At 43.1% G+C, this 19568-nt stretch overlaps 1 protein-coding gene across 1 annotated transcript in view; it reads left to right on the plus strand.

Annotated features, from left to right (window-relative positions):
- SSR1 (signal sequence receptor subunit 1) overlaps positions 1-17983 on the plus strand; it is a 37119-nt gene extending 19136 nt beyond the window's left edge. The window contains exons 8-9 of the mRNA XM_081144035.1: positions 2327-2390; positions 17156-17983. Of these exons, the coding sequence (XP_081000161.1) occupies positions 2327-2390; positions 17156-17180 (89 nt within the window). The 3' untranslated portion in view covers positions 17181-17983. The remainder of the gene's footprint in view (positions 1-2326; positions 2391-17155) is intronic.
- Positions 17984-19568: the final 1585 nt, after the last annotated feature.

A 19568-nucleotide genomic window follows, 5' to 3' on the forward strand; every position in this document is an offset into this window, starting at 1 on the left:
GGTTACTCTCTCCCCTTCCACCCACCTCCCGCCCTCCATCTCTCTGACATTCGTCAGTCTGATCTATGCTTCCATGTCATTGAATCTGTTCTGTTCATCTGTTTATTAAGTTCTTTAGATTTCACATATAAGCGAAATCATGTGATGTTTGTCTTTCTCTGCCTGGCTTATTTCACTTAGCATAATTTTCTCCAGGTCCACCCATCCTGTCCCAAAGGGTACGAGATTCTTCTTTACAGCTGCGTAGTATTCCGCAGTGTAAATGTCCCACGGCTTTTTATCCACTCATCTACTGGTGCTGTTTCCAGATCTTAGCTATTGTAAACTGTGCTGCTATGAACATCGGGGTACATATATTCTTTCTGATTAGTGTTTTAGGATTCTTAGGATACATTCCTAGGCAGCTCCATTTTTAATTTTTTGAGGAACCTCCATACTGTTTTCCATAGTGGCTGCACCAGTCTGCACTCCCACCAGCAGTGCACCAGGGCTCCCCTTTCTCCACACCCTCACCTGCAGGAGTCCTTGATTGTAGCCATTCTGACAGGTGTGAAGTGGTACTTCATTGTGGTTTTAATTTGCATCTCTCTGATGATTAGCGATGTTGAGCATTTTCTCACCTGTCTCTTGGCCATCTGTATGTCCTCTTTGGGGAAGTGTCTGTTCAGGTCCTTTGCCCATTTCTTAATTGGGTTGTTTGTCTTCCTCTTGCTGAGTACTATGAGTTCTTTGTACACTTTGGAAATTAGCCCCTTGTCAGATACATCCTTGGCAAATACGTTTTCCCAGACTGTGGGGTTCCTTTGTATTTTGAGGCTATTTTCTTTTGCTGTGCAGAAGCTTTTTAGTTTGATACAGATCTATTATGTATTTTTAAAATACAGGCATGGTCTAGTAATTTTGGAAAATAAAAATTAAGATCTTTTAGGCACATTACATTTTTCATACCATTGTTCTTGAAATGCTTACAAATTATCCTCTTACTTTGGTGGAAACAGCTTTTTCCAGCCCTTCACTTTTTTAAAAACTGGAAAAATAATTACTTATTCCATAAAGAGAGCTTATCTTCCTAATTTGAAAAGTGCCTCTACAAAATAAGAAGACACAATGGTAAAAGAGAAGATAGTCCTTCCTTTTTTAAAGAAACTTAAAGATGACTCCTTGTACTGAATGGAAGTAGAAGAAACTCACCACTAGTTTATTTTTTGTTTGGTAGTCTTCACTAAGACTCTAACATAAGATATAAAGAGAAAGTAAAAGCATAATATTTGTGTGTGTAGGATGGTCTTAGTATTGATACAGTGTCTTAATTTTCTTTATCCTACTGCTTATTCCAGATAATCTTATGAAAGTGCCAATATTATGCAAACTGCATGGCTGCATTTGTAAATACTGTCTTTAATTTTATAACCAACAAATATTTTTGAGCTGCAAATTTCATACCTTTTACACTATTTCCAAAGTGTTTACGTATGCATGTATAATCATGTTAAATTGTAGAATTCAAGAAGATTTTGCATGGTGGCTGCAACATTACATTAACCAAGATTAGATCTTTTCTCACCCTAATTGCAAAAGGTTTCATTTTAATTTAGTTACCTCTTAAAGGATTATATTAAAGGTTAGTTAAAATATCTAAACTAGCCCTAGCCGGTTTGTCTGAATGGTTAGAGTGTCGGCCCATGGACTGAAGGGTCCTAGGTTTGATTCCAGTCAAGGGCATGTACCTCTGTTGCAGGCTCAGCCCGGGTCGGGGCGTGCATGGGAGGCAACCAGTCAATGTGTCTCTCTCACATTGATGTTTCTCTCTCTCTCTCCCCTCCCCCCCACTCTTTCTGAAAAAGCAATGGAAAAAATATCCTCAGGTGAGGATTAAAATACACACACACACACACACGCCTAAACTAGATAAGGGGAATTTATTATTAGATGGCATATTCTTTTTTTTCTTCTTCCTGTTAATCTTCACCAGAGGATATATTTTTTTCAGAGAGAGTGGAAAGGAAGGAGAGAGGGATAGAGAGAGAGTGAAAGAGACACATCTATTGGTTTCTTCACACACCCAACCCAGTCTGGGACTGGGGATCGAGCCTACAACCCAGGTACGTGCCCTTGACCAGGAATGGAACCGGAGACCCTTCAGTGTGCAGGCCAGTGCTCTAACCTTGCTGAGCCACACTGGCCAGGGCTAGATGGTGTATTCGTGCATGTGTGTTTGTTTTTAGAATTTAATTGTAAAGTTGAAGGGAAATGCTTTTTAAAATATCTTTTGAATCCAACATGCCTATAATAGTCAGGCAAGTTAAAACTTCCTCTTTTCTTCCAGATAAAGCTTCACCAAGAAGGTTGCCCAGGAAGCGGGCACAGAAGAGATCAGTGGGATCTGATGAGTAAATGTTCCTTTGTGCAACAGTTCAGTCTTTACTTAACCTGCCCTAATGTTTTTCGGCCTGATGGGAATTAGTGCAGAGAAGCCATATCACCATAGAAGGCAACTACTACTTATGTGTGGACTGAGCAATCAGAGTCTGACGATAATGTTGATGACAGTGCACTGCATTCATTTTTCTAAAGTAACAAATTTGTTTTTTTTTAAAACCATTAAAATTTATGTGTGCGTGTGTATGTATGTGAGCAGTTGGTCTTACCAGAATCATCGTTGAACTATGTAAGGCGTGCCTTTAGAATACTGAATATAATGTAACTGTTGCCTCTTTCTTACTGACATTTTCTGATATTTTCTCCCCAAAGTCAATATTTGCCCAATATGATTATAGATGTCCTGCCTTGGAATGTTTTAAAGAAAACAATCTGCTTCTTCCTTAGAATCCCAATTGATGGCACAAATTAGCATTTGGTTGTTATTGTTGCTGTTCTACAACTAGTATTCTAAAGGCACAAGCAGGAGCAGCTGCTTTTAGCAAGAGTTGTTTTGGTATTTGCTGCTGTTTACCATGATATGCACCTTCAGAGCACTTCCCAAATGAGTTCAAGGGACTTGGGGATCTCTAGGAACAAAATTGTGAAACATGAAAATTCTGCTGAATTTAATATATAAAAATCCAGCCCCCTTTCTTTTTTATCAAAAAGAAAATGGTGTGTTTGTGGAAACTGATTGTTGTGTTGTCCATTGTTCTATTTCTTACCCAAGGGATTGCTTTGGAATGATTTTAGACCTACTTAGTTCTTTTTAAAGAGATCATTTGTCTCTCCTTAGTAGAAGCATTTTGCTTAAGAAAAGTTGCCTTGGCTACAGACTAAGCAAAAGGTCAATTTATAGGGGCAGAGATATATTCCAACTAATTATAATCTGTTATAAAAACTTAGTTGGGTATTTTTTAAATGGTTAACCAATTGTTTCTTATCTAATCTTTTTGGGATTTTGGTTGTTGATATAACTTTTTTTTTTTTTTTTTAGTTAATCTGAAGAATTCCAAAATTTTAAGCACTCAGGATCTAAAAACCAAAATTAATTTGGACTTCATAAAATCCTCTTAGAGAGTTACTTTTGCCCTAGGTAGTAAATTAAGTTTGGCATTATTGCCAGACGGGATAAAAGGTAAAGTGTAATAGTATGAACAAATAAGAGGCTTTCTTTTCCCCCCTCTATCTGTAAGCCATATTCTTCCATGTATATTTTGTAAGGAAATGGTACGTGAAATTTTAGTGGCTGTTTAATTCCTGATTGTCTTCATTATAATGAACTGGCCACTCTTCATTATAATCCCCACCAGCACCCATGCCCACACAAAAACAATAAAACAAACAAAACACACACAGAATCTTTCCAGGTTGTTTAAGTATTTAAACATCTGAGCCACAGTCAATGACAGTAAAATAGAAGTCATTGTATAGTTATTAATTGCATTGCAAGTAGGGGTGAAGGTGTTAAATTATCTGTTGGCATTGCTGAACTATAAACTTTCTATACCTGTAATATAAAGTGTTTGAGTTTTTAATTGGGCTGTATAATCTGTAGTTTATTTGGAAAAGCTCTATGAGCTTTAAGAAACTGCATGATTTTTTGTTTAATGTAATAAGAAGGAGAGCCCTCCACCTCCTCAAGGAATATATTCCCAGATATTTTTGTGATTGTCCAAGTTTGTGAAACTACTAGAACAAAATGCAGTGAGGTGTAGTTACAAAATGTAAATGACCTGTAGAGAGTTTTATCACCTACCTGGTAACACTGAGGCAGTGGCAAAGCCACACTGATGGACAGGTGCCAGCCCCTCTGACCCCTAAGTAATTTGCCTTACATACTAGCCCCTCCACTTCTGAGGTTCATGGTTGTGCCTCAGAAATTACTTGTCATGTTTTACTTTTTTAGCGTAGATTGGGAACACTTGAAAACTCAGATGCCAGGGGTCTTCTCTAGTATCAGTGAGTGTTGAGCAGGAACTGAGTCCATAGTAAATGGATTTCAGTTCCACACATGGTTTGTTCAAGCACACTGAATAAGCAGCCTGTTGTTTAAATGTAAATATTTGGGTGGCGTTTTTGTTGGTTCGATATATTCATTTGCTACATCAGCCATGATTTCAGAATTTACCTTTGAACAACTTGGTTTCAGAATCTGTAAAATGAACGAAGAATCTTGTGTATCAATTCAGACATGTGAGAATATGTGTTTATAAAGTGTGGATCTTGCTTTGGTTGTATAGCTTCATCATTCATTTCATGGATTTCAATAGTAAGTGACTTCCGAAACTATTCCTGCCCTCTGAGGTGTTGGAGGGGGGAAGGGAAATGGGGCCTCCAAGGTAGAAGCCTGAGGAAAACAAATCAGAAGGGAAGGAGCCTTGACTTGATTTTAGTGATGATTTTAATTTTAAATAAGCTTCAGATAATAGTGACTTTGATAGGAAAGGACAAATTTGGATCTTGAATATATATTTAAAAGCCACTGCCTCAAAGGTGTATTTGCAGTGTATCAGCCTTGAGTTGTATTTTGGCTCTGTTTGGGAGAAGTAAATGGTGGTAATGTGACGTCAAAACTTTAATGATAAGTTATTTTGGAGCCACAGTAGTAGATAAATGTAATATAATATGCAAGGCTTTTATATAGCATTCATCTTTTGTGGTACAGTGATAGCCATAGCCTTGGTATGAAGGAAAATTTACGTTTTTAGTGAATTTAAATAACGTGTGTGTTTTTTCTACCATGAACTCAGCAATATACATCATCTCTCACCAAGATTTTGATAGGTTACACCCTTGATTTTTCAGTTTTTATTTTAGTTTCAAAATTACATGTTAGCTTAAATTTTAAAACACTTCCCGATACACTTGAAGTAAGTTACTACAGTTTGAGACATCATTTATAGCTGTAAAATTAATAAATTTGTTCTGATTTTATTAAGTCATATGCTATTTTTCTTTAAACTACATCTCCAGCTTAGCGAGGAGCAAGCTGGCACATATACAAGACCCTCCTTACTTGTATAAGCGGAAGGTTAGGTTTGTTAAGCTTCTCTGTCTAGATATCATTAGAGGACATTAGGAGAGACGAACAGAGCTTCAGAACTGACCTGCAGAGCTCTAAGTAATAGTTTTTAGGGCTCTTATGTGCTTTACTAAGTAGTGTTTGCGTGATTTTGCCCTTTTTTCATTTACACAAAAACCTAGACTTGTAAGTAACTACATATATAACCTGAAGCTCTGGAGCTTTCTTTCTGGACTTAGGGATTATTCAGGAATGTGGAGCTAAGGGTTGGCTGCCTTTTTTAAAGCAGTAGGAAAGGAACTCATTTATTAAACATTAGCTATATAGTTTTCTGAATGAAAGTTTCGAGACTTTCATTCATCTCATAAACCTTCACAACAATTCACTGAAGGAAGCTGATAACTGTTCTCATCTTATAGGTGGAAAAAAACAAAACCACCTGAATTTAAGTAGCTTGCTCAAGGATACACATTAAATATGGATTCAGAGCTGTCTTATTCTAAAACATTCTTTCCCCTGCACTGTGTTTAAGATGGAAATTTAAAAGATGGAAGTATTCTAAAACCAAGCATTTGGGCAGCTTACAAATATTTGGTTTTCCAGAACCCAGCAATCAGAAAGTTCAAATAACTCCGGTATGGAATGTGCTATATATACACACTTGCCGTACTGTCCAGTAGTGCGTCAATGCCACTCAACTCCACAACACAAACCCCAGAGTCTTCTGAGCTGTTATAAATTGATTAGTGTATTAATGTTTGTGGTATGTGTGTATAATTTTTTAATTTGATACTGCATTTTTATATATAATTCAGTTATCCAGAATGCCCTATTTCATCTCTAACAATGACACATCTCTTTAAATGCCCCTTTGATTAACAAAATCACGATCTTTAAAAAAAATTTTATTCAAAATAGATTTACTAGTTTGATTGTATTTTCAAGTTGTAAAGGGTTGGAAGATTCATCCTCATGTTAGAGATGAGAGGGAAGCATCTGTCCTTTGGTTTATACACCCAGCTAGTGATAGGACTGGGGTACAGGTTAAATTCCTCAGTCACAGCCAGAGAAGATTTGACGAGGGCTCCTCTTACCTCCTGCTGTTCCTTATGTAGATTTCTGTTGTGCCCCTGACAGTATATCATCTTGTCTGTCTTCCTCTGCTGGACTCTGCACTTGTATCTTGTTTGCTTTTTATTCCCAGCTTCTGGTTCACGATTTTCAGGTGGGAACCTATCATAGGTGTTCAGGGAAAGAACAGGAAAATGTGGGCCAGTTTTCAAAGCCATCTTCCATGACATTGTGTTCAGAAATATTTCTGGCGATAACCCAGTCTTGGTAGTTCTGTGAAGTTGCACGGAGGTGATGTGTGCCCGCATGGGGATTAGGATGTAGTCCTCCCTGGCCTCTAACCAAGGGTGACCTTCAGAAGGCAGCTCATCTTGACTTTTGATGTGTGCTTTTTAATTGAGAAATATATGAAGTGTCGGTTCCAGATTGTCTGATTCTGTTACCTACATACCCTTACTTAATACAATGTTATTAAGTGATTCTTTCTTAAATCTATTTACTCAGCAGAAGAAAAAATTAAAACTAAGGTATAGTGTGGACTTATGTCAGTCTGCCTGGGTTCAAAATCCTAGCTCCCTCCTCTTAGTTGGAGGCGAATAACTTCTCTGGGCTTCAGTTTGGGGTGCTTAGAACATTGTCCAGTGTTAGGAAGCCATGTGAATGATGGCTGCTGCTGTTGTAGGCACTGCATTCTGTGAAGCATGGAAGGGGAAGGAAGTGTATATGGTACTATTTGGACTTCGATGTGGAGTGATAGTTAAATTCTACTACATAGAAAAGTTAAATGGTATTTTTTTTTCTTCATATGTCTTTATTGATTGCAGAGAGGGGAAGGGAGAGGGAGAGAGAGAGAGAGAGAGAAACATGACACTTCTTGTTCTTGGAATACATCTCGCCTCTTTGTCCGGTAGCCGGTTTGGTAGACATTGTGGGAGTCCTGGACATCAGCCATCTAATGTGCACCAATAAGTAGCAAATCGTGCTCTGGGGCTGCACGAGTGTGTCTGTCCTCCAAGGACTGGCTTATTTGTAAGTGGTGGCTACTGTTCTCATATAGGCTTTTAGCTCATAAAAACTTGAACCTGGCGATAATGACAAAATTAAAAAGAACACAAAAACATAGTGATGGAGAGAGTCATTGATCGGCTGCCTCCTGCATCACACCACTGGGAATTGAACTGTGATCTCCTAGATCATAGGTTGATGCTCAACCGCTGAGCCATGCCGGCTGGGCAAACAGTATCCTTTTTTAACTACAGAGTAAAAGTGTTAAGATGGACATGAAATATGGCTAGGTCTGTGGATTTAATGAACCAGAGTAATAAGGCTGCCATGAGTAGTTTTTGTTGTAATAAATCTGTTAGAACCTGCACATCCAATTGAGAATTACCTTTTTCAGAACACTTGGAGAGGCTACGTGTTTTCCATTGTTTCCATTTTTGGAACTTAGAATTTCTTTCAGCTGCAAAGTCTAAGACCCAATAAACAAAGTCTTATTTACTTTTCAGAAATCTGTTTATGTGGTCACCCATCCTATTCACATTGTCAAAATAGGTGCTCAAGCTCTAAAGGCATTTTAGAAAGCAGTGTGAGAAATATTCTAGTCAGGGATGGTGTTCAGATTGAGCAGATATATATCTGGCCTCTGCTCTCTCTCCACATGTATTCTCGTTCAGTCCTCAACTTCTCCTCTGATCTTCCACATGCATTCTCGTTCAATTCTCACCACTCCTGCTCTGCTCTCCTCTCCACATGCATTCTCATTCAGTCCTCAGCACTTCTGCTCTCCACATGCATTCTCCTTCAATCCTCAACTTCTGCTCTGCTCTCCACATGCATTCGCATTCAGTCCTCACCACTTCTGCTCTGCTCTCCACATGCATTCGCACTCAGTCCTCAACTTCTGCTCTGCGCTCCACATGCATTAGCATTCCTCAACTTCTGCTCTGCTCTCCACATGCATTCGCATTCCTCAACTTCTGCTCTGCTCTCCACATGCATTCGCATTCAGTCCTCAACCCTAGGCATCCTCTCATCCGTGATGAGACAGCCTCCAGGAGACCGAGGCACCCACACCACAGGTTTGGTCCATTGCCCTCTCCACCTTTGTTGGGAAAAGGTATATGACTTCTTAGTGTGGGAGCACATTCACATTAACACAAAAAATATGTACCTTTGTTCTGGTCACATCATTTGGGATTTGCTTGATTATTTTCTCTGAGGTAGACATCGGCCTCACTGCTCTAATTTAAGCTACATTTATAAATACTCTTCAACAGTAGCTGTCCTGAAAGAATCTGTCGCCACCACCCTTGGTAGAAGATTTAAAGCAGTGATACTTAGGTGAGAAGGGGACTTCCCTGCCCTTGAACTCTCTTGGGTTTATTATTAGAGTCACATATTTTGTAAGGTCTTGCATTTAGTATCTCATCCTCTTAGGTATTTTTAAATTTGTCCCTATAAGCTGATGGCACTTCCCACTGAGGAGGAGGTAAGATCTAGAGCAGGCTGTAGACTGCATTTCCTGAAGCTGTGGAGAAGACCGTGGTGGCAGGGTCACTCTTAAGTGGTGTATGAGAATTGTTTTGCTTGAGTTTTTAACTTGGTTGAATCCACCTGGATAACACACATGTGGTTTATATCGAAGCCCCTGCCTAGCATTATTCTCATTTCAGGAAACACTGCGGTGGCTTTTCACATGTGGCCAGTAGGTCTGCTTTTAAGGAGAGATCCTGTAACATGTCGGTCTTGGTCATGTCTACACAGTGAAGACTGTGCCAAATGTAGTCCACACAAGGTGCTCGCTCACACTGTGACTGAGTCTTACTCATTGTTACCAGTCCTATCTTCCAGATTCTTGAGAGAGAACCTTCAGATGGCACCTCCTTTCCTATCGCCCTCCCCATCTCTGGCTTCTTTCCTGATGTGTGCACTTTTAAAAAACCTTCCTGTCTTGAATCTTTTGCCTGATTCTCTTGCCCCTTTATTTATTTTTTAAATATGTTTTTATTGATTTCAGAGACAGGACGGGAGAGGGAAAGAGAGAAACATCAATGATGAGAGAGTCATTGATCAGCTGCTTCCTGCACGTCCCCTGCTGGGAATTGAGCCCGCAACCCGGGCATGTGCCCTGACCAGAAATCAAACCTGGATCTCCTGGATCATAGGCCAATGCTCAACCGCTGAGCCATGTCAGCCGGGCTCTCTTGCCCCTTTAACTGCATTCTTAGTTTTTTTTATTTTCCCTCTTTGTCAAAATATATACTAAGCTATTGGTTTTCTTTTCTTCCCCAGGCTGTCAATCTTTTAAATTTCCTTCAATTTAGCTTCTGCCCTGCAAAACATGTTCTCTTGGGATCTACTTGCCAGCCTTCTTTAGTCACAGTTCTCTATCCTCGACTAGTGCATATAACCCATGGACCACCAGCCTCCACGTTCCCCTTAGCTTCTGTGACCTGCTTCTACCTCCTCTCGTTTCCACTAACTAATCCCAACTCAGGCACCCTCTCCTCTCTGTACCAGCCTTTGCAGAGTACGCATGGCAGTTGTCATGGCTTCATCTGTTAACTACGTTTATTTCCTCAATCCTAATGTTCTAAACCTGAATTATTGTCTTCAGGCCATTCTGTCTGCAATTCATTCTCACTTAAATTTTCTGTTGTAGCCCAGGCAGCATGGCTTGGAGGTTGAGCATCGACCTATGATCCAGGAGATCGAGGTTTGATTCCTGGTCAGGGCACATGCCTGTGTTGTAGGCTCCATCCCCAGTGGGGGGGGGGGGCGTGCAGGAGGCAGCTTATTAATGACTCTCATCATCGATGGTTTCTCTCTCCCTTCCTCTCTCTGAAATCAATAAAGATAAATTTAAAAAAATTTTTTTCTCTTGTAACTCCAACAAATCGCAGGTGTCTTTTTCCCTCCATAAACCTCCCCAGTCTAACTTTGTACATTATTCAGTAATACGATTCTTCCATTTATCCCATACTGAATCTTAAAAAGCCCCAAGTACGGTGACTTACATGTAAGTATTTAATAAATTCTAATTTTATCTGTGCCATGAATTAGATTTCAGTTCTTGCTAAACTTTTTTCTGCAGCGTGAGGTTTTGGCTGTTGACTGAAGATGTTACCTGGCTATCTTTTAGGACTTTGTATTTAGGGAAAGTGGCAGTCATGAGTCCATAAAACTCTTGTGAGGCTTTGAGAAGTGTCCCTGCCCGAGAAGTATCTGGAAATCACAGCTTTTCCAGTTTGCCACTTAAACTGGTTTGCTGTCCTAGCAAATGCATCTTCTTACATATCCCTTAACAAAAGGCAGTCTTCAAAGTATTTGTGTGCAATACGAAATGTTTCCTAAGTGCCAATGCATATTACTGCTAGGTTTTTTTCTTTTTTCTTTCTGTGTCTTAAATATGAGAAGCACAAAGGAAATCTAAAATATTAAGCAAAAAAGAAAAACCAAAAAACTAAAATACAGTGTATCCCAAGGTATCTATACACACACTTAGAATAATTATAAAGGCAGTGTTTATTAGAATACATTTCATTTTCAAAATTGAGCCCTCAGCTGTTAAAGTGTGTGTTCATTTTTTTGGGACACCCTGTAGTTAACTTGAGATGATGATCATTAGACACCCTCCCCCTCCACATACTGAGAGTTTGGGTTCCCAGTAATTGTGGAGACTGCATATTCTGACCATTTAAAAATTTCTAACTGAGCAGAGCCTTGGACTTACTTCCTCATCTGTGTATCAGTGAGTCAGTAATACCTAAACTTTCCTTTTTTTCAAAAAAAATTTTTTTTTTTACAAATTTTTTAAAATATGTTTTCATTGATTTTAGAGAGAGGAAGGGAGAGGGGAGAGAGAAACATCAATGATGAGAGTCATTGATCAGCCACCTCCTGCATGTCTGCCACGGAGGATCGAGCCCACAACCCAGGCATGTGCCCTGACCAGGAATTGAACCGCGATCTCCTGGATCCTAGGTCTGTTCTCAACCACTGAGCCATGCTGGCTGGGCTCAAAATTTTATTGAAAGTGGTAGAACTGAAAATAATTTGATTGGGGCTCTGCAAACTGGAGAGTTAGTCTCTGTAACTGTGTTACGTTCTCAGTCTTTTCTTCTGGAAGGAAAATATGAAGAATCAAAAGTACTTAATTCGGACAGTAAGAACCAGTATTTAAATGTCCTCTCTACAGTGCTTAAAGTGCTCAGTGCTAAGTAAACTTTAGATTTGTCCCAGATCTGAAAAGAAATACACAAAATGCTAAAGTAGTTTTTTGTGGTAAGGTGGGGGAATTTTTTCCGTTTCATAATGTTTGTAATGTACATATATTTTATAATGGACGAAGTAAGCATGTTAAGTTTGTCTGAGCCTTTTATGGTTAGTATGATCATCACAGAGCTGTGGGCAGCTTTTCTGTAGCCACAAAAGAAAACGAGCCCTTCTTTAAACTTGAGTGTATGGTCACTTTACATATTCAAAGAGAATCAAGGTAGAGTATTACTGGAAATACTTGAAATTATTTTTTCTTTAAAGGAGTCGAAGCTTTCCCTCTGTTATTTTTAAAATTAGTAAGCCACCTGTAGCTACAGCTGGTTTTATGCCAGGCACTGTGTTAAATGCTGCAGCTCTTGCCCCACCTTTTGATTCCCAGTCCCTCTGCCCCTGCCTGGCTGAAAACCCCTGCCTCCTGTTGCACTTGGGTGGACATAGAGTCTCCATCATCACCTGTAGGCCCTCCAGGATCTGGACCTTACTTGCCTCTTGCCCCTCTGCTTCCCTCCAGCCCCAGCCTTGGCAGTGAGTCCCTCTGCCCAGGTCTCAGCCCTCACATCATCTCTTGCCTGTTCATTAACCTTCCCTGACCTGCTTACCTCATCAAAGGCAAGCGCCTGCATCACACCACCCTGTCTGTTGTCCTTATACCCCTACCACTGTCTGAAGTCACCTTGTCCTTCCATTACCCGTCACACTCCTGAAATGTAAGCTTCATGGCAGCAAGAATTCTGTCGTCTTTAAGTCACCAAATCACCAACTCTAAAAACAGTACATGGCACATGGTAGATCTTTAATCAGTATAATTATCACAGCCATACAGTGAAGTACACGTCCCCATTTTGTAGATGAGGAAATTGAATACCCAAGTTAAATAAATAGACGTCACTTTATTAAGTGGCAAATCTGAGATTGGCACACAGGCCTGTCTGTCCAGAGCCTTCACGTGATGCTGCTGCCTCAGTATGGAAGTCCTGTAGGTTGAATTGCTGTGCTCTGGGTCCACATATGCCAGGCCCCTGCTCATGGGCATCACCTTCCAGGCCCATGCAGACGGCTGCACCTTAGGGGTTCTGAAGATGAGCAGCTGCATGGCCCCCTGGTTTACATTGCAGCTCTACCAGGAAGAGCTTTCCAAAACAAAACGAAGGAAACTGCCAGCAGGTGCCCAGGAGCTGCTTTGTGTGGTGCATATGCCATCTCTTAGGTGAGTTCTAGAAAAAGAAGTGAAACAATAAGGAGATCACAGCCAGAACTTCAAAATGAAAAGTTAGTACCTAAATTGTAAGTCAGTTGTAACATCAAATATTTTTTCCCTTAAATTCATAATGACAAGCTTAGCAAACTATACCAAGTTGAAATAGCTAAATAAGCTTGTTTTTGTAATTTTAAATCTGTAGTATTACTCCCCTGCAAGAATTCTCCAAGTGATGTGAAGGCATTTTTAAAGCATAACCATTCCACCCAGGCTCCCCTGATACCTATCAGCATGAATGTATTTTGGTGCCCTCTGCTGCTCATGAGTGGTATGGCAGTGAACTGCCCATTCCCAGGGTTGCCCCTTGGCATTGCCAGAAGGGTGCCAAAGGATTCTGGAGATAAGACTGTTAGGAATTGTTCTGTTCTTCAAAAGCAAAGGCCTACTTCAACCAGCCTAAGCATTCCCTTGCTCCAGCCCCACCCCAGAAGTAAACATTAAATTAAAGTGAAAAATACTGCTTTTGCTAAGACATCACTGAAATTATTTGGGCTTTTAAGTTATTTGAATGATCACGTCAGTAGAAGGGTGAATGCTGTAAGAGACCCCCCTGTGGGTCACCTTAGAGCTGGCTGAGCACACTCACTGTGCTCTCTAGATTCATCTTGCCCCCCACGGTCTCAGAGGGCACAAAGCCACCGCCCCTCTGCTTCACCTCCATCATGCCCATATATATACAATGCACGTGTTTATCTTGGATGAACTGATCAAATATTTTCTCTCATTGGACATCAGTGTGGTGTGATGGTTAATTGCTGTTGGAATTAGCACTTGTTTGAATCCAAGACTCACCCACTTACTGGCAAGATAACCTTAGATAAGTCACCTAACAGGTCTCAACCTGTTTCTTCACATCTAAAATGGGAATAATAATAGAGTTATTAATATTCAGTGAATATTTATAAAGCCCTCATTATATGTCAAGTGTTCTGTTGAATTTTTAAAGCTATTGCATGTAAAAAACAAACACCCTGCTCTCAGTCCCTAGCCCAGAATAACCTAATTTTCACTTTGAGGAATTCTTTTCCTTGCTACATAAGCAATAATCATTTGACAGCCAACTAAAAACCATTGACTCTTTTTTCTAGAACTGTGAAATTCTGTTTAAAAGATGTCCTTTTTTTTTTTTCCTGTGCTTAATGGAGTCTCATATAATATTAGAGTTGGAGAGAATCTTAAGAATCACCCAATCCGGCCTCTTGCCCAGTGCAGGACCCCTGCAGGGACACCTCCACCTGACTAGGTGACCCATCCCATTATTGGACAGCTCAGCTGTTAGTTCTTTCTTGAACCCAAATAAAGTTCCTTGTGGTAATTGGCCACATAAAACCTTATATAGTTTATTGAATTATATAAATTAAAGAGTCCAAAAGGATTACTTGAGATACAGGATTACAATAATTGTCACTAGTTCTCTCCCTCCAAAATGCATTACCTGAACAATTATTCCTTGATCCGAGGCAGCATTCACAAACTCAATCACCTGCAAGGGGACGAGACGTGGTGCGGGACGGGGCAGGAGGGTGCGTGTTTGCAGAGTTCAGGGCACCGTCCCCAGATCCGACCCCAGCTCTGAGCTGTGCCGGGAGTCGCTTTAATAAGCACACTGGCTCTTACAACTCCCTACTGCACAACATGCCCGAGGAGCCTGGAGACACTGGCTGCAGCATGAGCTGGTCCGCCCGCCCGCCCCAGGGAGCCCTTAACCAGCCGCAGCCATGGTGGTGAGGGGGCCCGAGGAGTCCTTTCCTTGTACAGAAGCGGGGCTGCTTCACTTGCCCCTTCCTATTGTTTCCTACTCTCCTGGTGGGTGCCTGAGAGGCCAAGAGAAATTGGTGGCAGCGGCGGTTGACCCTTTCGAGCACTTCCTCTGATCTGGGGGCTCCTCTAAGCATTTTACTTGTGCTCAGTCATCTCATTCTCAGGGCAGCCAGCCCTATTTGAGATAAGTTCTAGTGTCACCATGTTGAGAAACCTGAAGCACAGACGGTAACTTGCCCAGCTAGTAAGGGATGGTAAGGCCCCAGAATGTGGACACAGGCAGTCAGACTGCGACATTCCTGCCTGTCTCTCTGGATAGCTCCTCAACCTCTCCCAGGAGCTTCGGACTCATCCAGCCAAACAGCCAATGTCACAAACGCCCCTCAAACCCACCGTGGGAACAGGACGTCTTCCTTCCCTGAACTGCTTCCTCAGTATTCACTGGGGTTCCCCACTTCACGGGAAAATCTCTTTTCTACAGGTTCTCCTCCATCCTGCCTCTTAAGCTCCCCCCTCTTATGTCCCTGTCATCCCTGCTGTGTGCTGTCATCCAGGATGACTGAAGCCCTTAGCTCAGTCCCTGCCTGTTAAGGGAGCACTTGGCAAGTGCAGCAGCCCTGTGAGGCCATGCAGGCAGGGCCTCATGTGCTGTGAGAGCTTGGGCCCAGTCTCCTGTGCCAACCAGCCCACTGTGACCACTCTAACACAGCTGTCTGCGACTCCTGTGTCTGCTCTGCTTCCATCCTTTCAGCAGTTCCCACAGCCTGCAGGACGCAGACCAGACCTCTGCTGTTTGCTTCTGCCGAACCTCGAACCTGACCTCTCAATAGGCCCTGCCTTGAACCTGTGTCCCCGCTGAACTGTGTCCCCCCTGCATGCACCACACTGCTGCCACCTCTCACCCTTGCACAGTGTGCCCTCCCCCGACATGGGCCATGCTGACACCCCACCCTACCTGCTGGTCGAGCACCCTGTTAGGGGGTCACCTTTAATTTTGATACAACTTTAAACTTACTCAAAAGTTGCAAAATAGTACAAAGGGATTCCCTATACCCCTCGCCTTCACCCATATCATTGTTTGCCACATATGTACACGCACACATTTTTCTGACCTATTTGCAAGTGAATTGCAGTCTGCTGCTTTGCCCCTGAACACACCAGAGTTGATCTAAGAACAATCTTTGACAATCAAATTACAGTTATCAAGACCAGCAAGTTTCACATTAGTGCAGTGTCTTCTAATCCACTGGCTGCGGCCAGACGTCACTAGCTGTCTTGGAGATGTCCCTCACAGCTATTTTCTTCGGGTGCAGGAGCCAGTCCCAGATAACTGCTGCATGTAGGTGGCATGTCTCCTGAGCTTCCTTTAATCTGAGACATTTCCTCAGTTGGGACACGGATGTTTTTAAGGAGTACAGGCTAGTTGCTTTGCAGTGTCCCCAGCTAGATCTTGTGTGCTGTTTCCTCATGATTACATTCACATCCTGCCTCTTCAGCTGTGGCAGGAACAGCGTGGAAGTGATTTGAGCCCTTCTCAGTGCAGTGAATTGAGAGGCACAGTTGCTGCTCACTTGTCCCTTTATTGTGATGTTGTTAAAGGGCACTTGGGAAAGGAGGGGTCTTGTTGACTTTTTCAACCTCAGTTTTCTTGTCACCTCTTTGAAGGAAGCTTTCTAAGGACCCCCACCCCAGGCATCACAGTTAGGTGTCTGTTCACATAATGCCTTGGGGTTATTATCTATTCACCAGGACTCAGTTGAATCCTGATGGTCGGTTGTGTGTCTGTCTTCCCTACTCGACTGCAAGCTCCAGGAGAGCACAGCCCACACCTTGCTCACCATAGCAGCTTAATAAATATTTGTTGAGTGAATGAAAGAATGAGTGAGACTATTTGGGAGCTGACTCAGTTACAAAGCAAAACCCTCCAAATCTGTCCAGATGAGTCTTTGTCTGTGGTGTTTCCTGCTTTACTCACAGAGTATGGCTAAGTTTTTGGATTTCTTTTTATGCCAGATTCTCACTGAATGCATGGAAGTCTTACTAAATCCCAACAGAGAGGTGCAGCAGTTGTCCTTCCTTTTGCAAATCACAGAATGTGCTAATTTAGAAACTTGGAGCCCCAAATCCTAGAGTTTTCCATTTGTTTCTTCATGGGAGGAAGGGGGGAATGAGGGGAGATTCTCTGGGTCTTTTATCATGAGAAATGCTTGGACTCATAAGAGCAGCATGAAGTGTCTTTCATAGTATGAAGGCCCTCCCTGCCCCACCACCGCAGGGCAGTGATTCAGTGATTCAAGGGCTGTCCTGAGGCTGCTCACTCTCTCCCTTTGTTGTTTCAGACGCAGGAGGAGGGAGACGCACTGATGTTGTCATCAGACCCTCCTGCAGCTCTCATGATCCCCAGGTGCCCGGGCTGCGCGCTCCGCCAAGGCTGCCACAGGAGAACCCCTGGATGCGTGGCTCCTGGAGACTGGCCATCCTTCTGCACCGTTTGCTCCATGTGAAACTTAGGACAGCGTCGGTCCACTCAGCTGGGTTCTCAGCTGGCTCCTGCTGAGCCGTCCTCGCCGGGAATGGCTGTGCAACCAGGGCTGTGGCTTATGAGTACCAGCTGTTGTGCACTGCTTCTGGGTGGAGATTTCTTAGTCAGGCAGGCCTCCTTGCCAGCCAGTAGGGTGGGGGATGGGGGTCCCCACCAGTGAGGACTGGATGAATCGTGCGACCTGGGCTTTAGGTGCATTCAGTTTAGCTTGCTCTTACCTCATCACAAAGATGGTGACTGAGGTCGGGAGACAGTGGCTCTGGGTGAAGTGACTCAGGAGCCCTGTCACGTGACGGTTGCAACACATACTTAGTGTTTCCAGTTTCACCTTAAGGAAATGTTCCGGGTGAGCTGGGTGGGGAGGGGCCTCAGAAAGCCTTGAGCAAGTGCGGCAATGGATGGGGCGGGGCCTCTGCAGGTGGAGCTCGATGCCCAGAGGAGCAATGCTTCGTGTGACTGCAAGTCATCACGTCCGATCAGTGAGTGGGGTCCTTCCACCCACGACAGGCCTGGTTTTTGCAGGTGGTGCTTGTAATGGGCTCCCCAGGGCTTTTATTCTGACATGAATTGGTTGCGTTGCATTGCATTGCATTGAATTGGACTGAAATAAACTGAATTGAAAGGCCTACAGACAAGTATGACTCTCTTGCTGAGTGCCTGGCCCTGGGGAATCACAGACAGTCCCTGTCTTCACTCCAGCTGGGCCTATAACTGTAATACTGTGGAGAGGAGGAGGGAGAGGCAAGAAGGACAGTACAGGCCCAGAAAGTAGCAGGAGCAAAGGCACATTGTGTTTGAGGAATAGAGAGCCAGCCTGAAGCAGCTGGTAATTGTCCAGCTGACAGAGGATACAGACGGAGGCCCAGACGTAGTTCCCGTGGAGTGTGCACGGCTCATGCGTGGCCTGTGAACTGCGTGCAGCTGAATCTTGGAGTAGGCCCAGGAATCTGCATTTGAAACAAGCTCCAGAAGTGAATTTAAAGCTGGAGACTCACTGTCAGGGGGCAGGGATGAGCCTCTGCTAGCTGATAGGGAGCCACTAAATGATTTTAAGGTGGTAATATCATTAGTACCTATGTCAAGTGACTAGTTGTCACACTCCAGTGCACATCAGAATCCCCTGGAGGACTGTCGACACTCACACTGCTGGGCCTAGTCCTGAGGTTCTAAGTCAGTTGGTCTGGGAGGTGCCCAGGTGGGTGATGCTGATGCTGCCAAGACATAGGTGATTCAAGGAGACTGATCTGAGTGAGAATTCCAGGAATACACCCAGACTGAAGGAAGCCCCACAAGCTCTTCTGAGGCGCTCGGTAGTCAAGACAGAAGATTTGGAGCACTTAAATTTGACCAGGTGCATCTTATCTACACACCCTTCTGGGTCGCAAACCCTCTGACAGAATGTGGCACTAGGCACATGACAAATGCCATTGCTCATTGATCTGAAGGTGGGCAGGCCTGGGCCAAGCTGTCCAGTGGTGCCAGCTGGGGCATTTTGGTGTCCCGTGCTCAGGGTTATGCTGTCTAGCAAGCAGGTCCTGCAGAAGCCAATTGCTCTGAGGCCCCCTAGATGGATTTCTAGGGACCCATGCAATGCCTAGATTTCTGTAACCAGAAATGGTTTTGGTTTCCCCGAGGTAACAGGTGAAATTCCCAGGTGTCCCTCTGAAGGGTGTTTACCCTTGGGGCCCAGTCACTGTGTAGGACTGGAAGCATTTATTTATTAGCAGCCTACACAGAATTGTGATCGGCTCCACCTGAAATGACAAATCTGTTCTTGCTACCACCCCATTTCTCACTGGCGAGCTTAGCACTACACTAGAGCCCAAAAGCACAACCAAACCAAACCAATTCCCAAATCCCAGCTTTGCGGACCTGTCTCCCAGGACTGCTCGTGACTTCAGTTCTGTATCAGTCAAGGTCCAGTCAAGAGAGAGAAAACCACTAGTTAATTTGAACAGGGAAAGCTTGATGTAGCTATAACGGGGCTAGAGGAGACCTCTAAAGAACATGGGAATAACAGCTATAAGAACCTCTCCCCTAGGGCTGAGGTAGGGCACTCAAGGAAGAACCCCAGTCCTGGGCTGAAATCTGCTCATTGCAGAGAGCTCGCTGCAGTCACTGAAAGGCTGATAAGTTGCTGGTGGTGCCACGCTGGGGGCTTGCTGGAAGCCCAGCCTCAGGGCTCCCGGTAAACTGTTCCCAGGGAGGTG

Source organism: Miniopterus schreibersii (genome assembly GCF_964146895.1).
Source record: "Miniopterus schreibersii genome assembly, chromosome: 8".
In the NCBI taxonomy this organism is placed as follows: Eukaryota; Metazoa; Chordata; class Mammalia; order Chiroptera; family Miniopteridae; genus Miniopterus; species Miniopterus schreibersii.